We start from the raw sequence: 5,617 nt of genomic DNA, 5'->3' as shown, positions 1-5,617 counted from the left end.
ATTATCTAACAATATCCAGAACTCACATAATATTTCTTATTTCACTTTAATATTACTAATAATAGACAAAAGATGCAGTGGTGAGAAGTTGTCAATGCAGGTAAGTGTTGGTTATAACACATTTACAATATTATGGCTACATCAAACTCAAATCCTTGTTATTATAACCCTTTTCCTAACTAGGAGAATGATCAATTCCACTACTCACATATGGAAAAGATGAATGGATGCAATATTAATAAATCAAATTTATCATTGTGGATTCAAATTTTCAAGCTTAGAGGCAGACCATAGATGCAGGATAGAATGCAAAGAGCACAATGAAGATCATTATGAAAACTGTAGCGTTTGTATGTCGCATAGTTCTGTACACGCACCTAAAAGGAATGATGACAACCACTTTGCATCTATATATCAGGATTAGTCCAGAACCTTGTAACTAGATTAGTATATTTTAATTTCACACTTTAAAAGCAACATACACAGGGAGGGGTTCAATGATGGTTCAAAGGCTAATGGGATTTTCTTTTCTCTCATCCAAAATATTGCTTGATTCAATCTAACTCACACGATTATCCTTCAAGTTCAACTAACTATAGCAGGTTTATGAAGGCAATATAAATTTGATGATTCATCGTAAGAAAAAGGGGAGGAAAAAAGCAACAATGAACAATCGATTGAGCATCAAAGAATCTGTAAAATTAAATCAATCCAATGGCATCAACATGCTTTTTTGTTCACTCAAACCACTCAACTTTGTTTCTCAGCTCCACACTCATCACACAAAGCGAAAAGTACTCTATCTGTCTACACAATAAGAGATTTACTCAAGGGTGAGAGATAGACGATATTAACGTGAACCAATCAAGTCTCAATACTGAATATAAAAATTAATAGAGCAATTCATCCTTGATGATCATGGACATATGTATTATACTATAATATTTGTGATCTTTTGGAAGATAAACTTGCAATCTGCTAATTAATCGTACTGAATGAAATTCCTAACTCGAAACAGCTTCAATTAACCACAATTTATAGAACATATAGACAAATACATGTTCAAAACTCTGAACCAATAATGAAAACCAGAAGAAAAGCTCAATGTGGAAGAACAAACCAGTGAAAGGGGAGGGCAGCGATAGCTAGGATTCGCGCACGGTGGAGGACGGTGTCGCGGTTTCACACACTACCGATGAGATGCTCAACTTCGTCGCCGGTGATAGAACCACGGTTGGCCGCTGCGCAATTCGACAGCCAAGACGGAAGCGCCGGGTAGAGCAGATGGTACGCGGCTCTGCTCCCGATCGTGTTTGGCGCGCTACCAAAATCAAGTGACGGGTCTCTGCAAAATTCGGGGGAGGGGGTTTCAATTAATGGCAGTAAGGTAAAAGGGGGAATTGAATTAAGGAATTGAAACTCACCTAGCGGCGTTTCTAGGTGAACTCGCGGGTAGGTTGCGCCAGATTTAGGTTGGGTGCTCTTCGCGCCTCTGCTCGTGCTTTCATTCGCGCCAATAGGTTAGGTAAAATCAGGAGGGTTGAAGACATATATACCAAATTCGCAGCGGTTCGGACTGCACGGCCGCTATCCAGGGGCGTTTAGCGGTACCTGCCAGACTGCCGCTGACCTCTGCCGGGATCTTCTCAACTAGCGGCGTTTTTGGCTAGGGCCGCTGTTTCTCCGCCGCTAGGCTCCGCCTCTGCTGTAGTGTTAGTATACACGATACTAGTTATATATGATTATTTTAGCTATAAAAGATCTATGATGATGTTTTAGCATAGCTAAGTTCATCAAAAAATGCTGGCATTAGTCCGTGCCGGTAGATTTTGGACCAGTTATTATATTATCATCATAAAATATTATTATAATAAAATATTAATATAGTAAAATATTAATATAAAAATATTATTATCTTAATTTTATATATCCCACAAAACTAAAAGGCAACAACTAAGAGAATCTAAATACAACAGTGTCATTAGTTGAAGCTACAAGGATCTTATATATCTAATTGGACCGAATCTAAGAAAAAACAAATATATGTAACATAATGAAATAATAACACTTTTATTATACTTGACTCTTGGCTTTCTATGGTAGTAGAAAAAGTGGCTAAACATCTTAAATAATAACGATATCTTCTTTATTTGTAGCTTTTTCTGTCTGATCTGCTATCACATACACTAAGGAGATATTTATATATAAGAACATTGCGTGATCGTTTTCCACACATTCACCTACTATTGTAATGGCAAGGGGTGATTATATGATGAATTCAGTGTCATATTTTTCTTTTGCTGTTCTTTTTACTTTCCTCCTATCTATTGATCATGTCATGACTCATGAAACATCTAAAGGTGGAATTCTCTCTTAGATTCTCTCTTATAAATATAGTTTTCATGATGAACTTTTATTTCTTCCTTTTACATAATATGTGGTAAATTTACCTTTCACATCCACAAGCCATATTTACTTGATTGCACTATATGTAGGTAACGAGCAATCTTATAATAAGAACAGTAATGGAAACAACTTCAAGTATCCAACATCATTTCATGACGATTTAGACAAAGAGAAGAGGCATGACTCTAATAGAGATGCAGGTATATATGTCATTATTCAATAAATAATATTGTCATCTTTTTGTATTAGTTTTCTGCACCATTTGAAATTATAGGTACTTTAAAAATAAGACTTTACAATAGTATAATGTATTTTTAAATGTAAATTAATAAAAATGGATTAATACTTAATTTGGTCTTTGAAATTTGAGGTGCAACTTAAATTTTTTATAAAATTTCAATTGACTTAAATTGGATTTCAAAGTTACAATAGTAATTTGTGTTAGCCCTTAAATTCATCTCTAGTAACCTCGTACCGATTTGACACGTTAATTTATCACGTTGGATAAAATAAAATGATGTGGTTTTATATTATTGGCACTCAGTTTTCAACAAAATGACATTGTTTCACACAAAACACATTTCTTTTTCAGTAGCAATCCTTGGTGTGAAGTCATGTGGTTGAAAATTAGGCATCAATATAAAATAATGTCATTTTGTATTATTTAGCATCACAAATTAACGTGCCAAATCAGCATATCATTAGTGAAGATGAATTCAGGGGTTGATACGAATTAATTTGAGAATCCGATTTAAGTAATTTAAAATTTAAATTTCAAGAATAAATTGAGTATTAATTCCAATAATTTTTTTTCTGATTTTTTGCTAAATGGGGGCTAAATTTTCAAATATTAGAAATATCAAAACAAGAATAAGCAAGATCATTTACCAACAATTATATGGTTGTTATAAGTGAAAAGCAAATAGATTAAGCACAAATTTCTTTCTTTAAATTTCAGTTCCTTAAAATTTCAGTTCCTTAAATATAGGATATGGAGATCTTAAACTAGGTAAGAGTAATATCGTTGAAATGAATTGTAGGAGTAAGGAAGTTATAGAAGATGACATTTCTTGCATAGTAAATAACATGTAACAAAGAACATACCAACAACAATATAAAAAAGAGTAATGCTAACAGCTAATATATTTTGTGATTTATAGTCATTAATTAGTTATTATTAATATTTTTAATAGTGTAAGATTATATCTAATAATATGAAATTACTAATTTTTCTTTTACTGAATAAATATTTTTCTAACATATATATATGACGATATATCTGACATATATATCTTTCCTTTTATCCAGTTGAGGAGATAGTTCCAACACATAATGCCAAGACTTATGATGAGCCAAGTAATTATCGTCGTATCTCTTCAGATGCTCATTATTTTCCAAGGGACTATCAACATGATGAACTTATATTTCGGTTTGGTCATCCTCGTTTTGGACAAATAACCGTTCCTTTACCATTTACCCATTCTCTGTTTGCGCCACCAAAAGCTGATGAAAGAAACTCTTTGTATGCTACTCCTCATGCCTATTACTATCCTGGCTACCAACCCTTAGGATGGGAAGATTTTGGTAAGGCGAACTAGCATCTTCTCTATCATTTACCTTTACGGCTAATATTTATTTTGGTCCATTCATGTACATCATTTTGGTTCTGTAGCTTTAGTTAATATGTAGTCATACTAACACTGTCACAAATTAATTTTTAGAGGTCTTTTAAAATGTCAATTTAACTCAAATTGTTAATTTGACTTGTATTTATTATTTATAAAAAGACTATTTTGATACGTTAAAATTCAAATTCACGTAAATACATAGATGAATTTAAAAGAGACAAATAATGGTTTTGGCCAAAAAAAAAAAATCTAAATTTTTTGAAGTACGGAGAATAACTTTTTAGTTAGTCAATAATTAATTAGTTAATTTTCTTTTAATTCTAATTTTTTTTTTTTGAAAATTTATAATTTATGATTTAAAATTATAGGTTTATGATTTAGGATTTATAATTTAAGATAAAAAAATAATTTTTAAAAAATTAGTTGATGGTAGCTAAATATAGTAAGGGAGAGCTATATACTAATGTAAATGTAGTAAGGGAGAGCTGTATAATTTATGATTCATTATCTATCTTTTCTCAAATCTTTGTTTATACATCTTCATCTATAACAAAAAAAATTCGTTATTATGAACTATTAAGTCACCATTAATAAGTCCTCTAACTTTAAAATTAATTCTTTTATTATTATTGTATTAAGATGTATGATCGAAGAAATTTAAAATTTTTTTACTTATTCATCATTTTTCTATTCAAAATTATAAGGTCTGCACCTTTTCCCCCCTTAACCTTTAGTATTCCTTTGCAATGAAAATATGATTTAATGTATATAAACAAGTGTTTTGAAGAGAGAAGATTTATTGTTACAACTGTATTTTCTATTTTCCTTTAAAATGGTAATACAGAGAAAAGCGTAATCTATTCTATATTCTATGAATAGGCTACGTTTTACAAATGTAACTTAAAAAATGTGTGGTTGAATGAGTGTTTTTTTTATAGTATTGAGATTATTAAAATTGTGAATTAGTAGGACCGACGGAGGGAGGGGCTTTAGAACTCAAAGATACAAATATGTGAACCTATAGAACAAATCATGTTCAAGTGAGGTCGTGGGAGGATGCTACATACATGTTGCATGGGTTCTCCCTGCTGTTGGTTTTTACAAGTTTCTAAATAAGCATACCAATTTTTAGTCACTAATCAATTAATTATATTTATATTTGAAGTAACAATTTTTTGTTTTGTTATAGATAAAAATAGGTTTAATTATTTTGTTAATTCTTATAGTTTCACCAAATTTTCAATTAGGTTTTTATATTTTTTTTAATTGGTTCTTACATTGTTTTATTTTAATTTTGTAATTAGATCTTTTTCATATCAAAAACATTAAAATTAACAAAATATTTCTCCCAAAATATATAGGGTCAAATATCTAGTTAAATTTTTAATTATGAATACTTGTAAGTTGCAAAGTAATATTCAGTTAATTCTAACATTTTTAATACTAGAAAAGACCTAATTATAAAATTAAAAATAGTGTAGGGATCCAAATAAAAAAAATAGAGACCTAATTAAAAATTTGGTAAAATTATAGAGATCAATAGAGTAATTAAACTATAAAAATATATCGATAGAAATTTGAGT

The 5,617-nt window shown here is 30.5% G+C and overlaps 1 protein-coding gene across 1 annotated transcript in view; it reads left to right on the top strand.

Moving 5' to 3' along the window:
* LOC107617163 overlaps window positions 2,109–5,617 on the top strand; it is a 4,611-nt gene continuing 1,102 nt past the window's right edge. The window contains exons 1-3 of the mRNA XM_016318941.2: window positions 2,109–2,360; window positions 2,496–2,606; window positions 3,715–3,990. Coding sequence (XP_016174427.1) covers window positions 2,252–2,360; window positions 2,496–2,606; window positions 3,715–3,990 — 496 coding nt within the window. The 5' untranslated portion in view covers window positions 2,109–2,251. The remainder of the gene's footprint in view (window positions 2,361–2,495; window positions 2,607–3,714; window positions 3,991–5,617) is intronic.

The sequence above is a fragment of the Arachis ipaensis genome, chromosome B09 (assembly GCF_000816755.2).
Source record: "Arachis ipaensis cultivar K30076 chromosome B09, Araip1.1, whole genome shotgun sequence".
Taxonomy (NCBI): domain Eukaryota; kingdom Viridiplantae; phylum Streptophyta; class Magnoliopsida; order Fabales; family Fabaceae; genus Arachis; species Arachis ipaensis.
The sequence above is the reverse complement of the archived record's forward strand: the minus strand, read 5'-3'. Positions and strand labels throughout refer to the sequence as shown.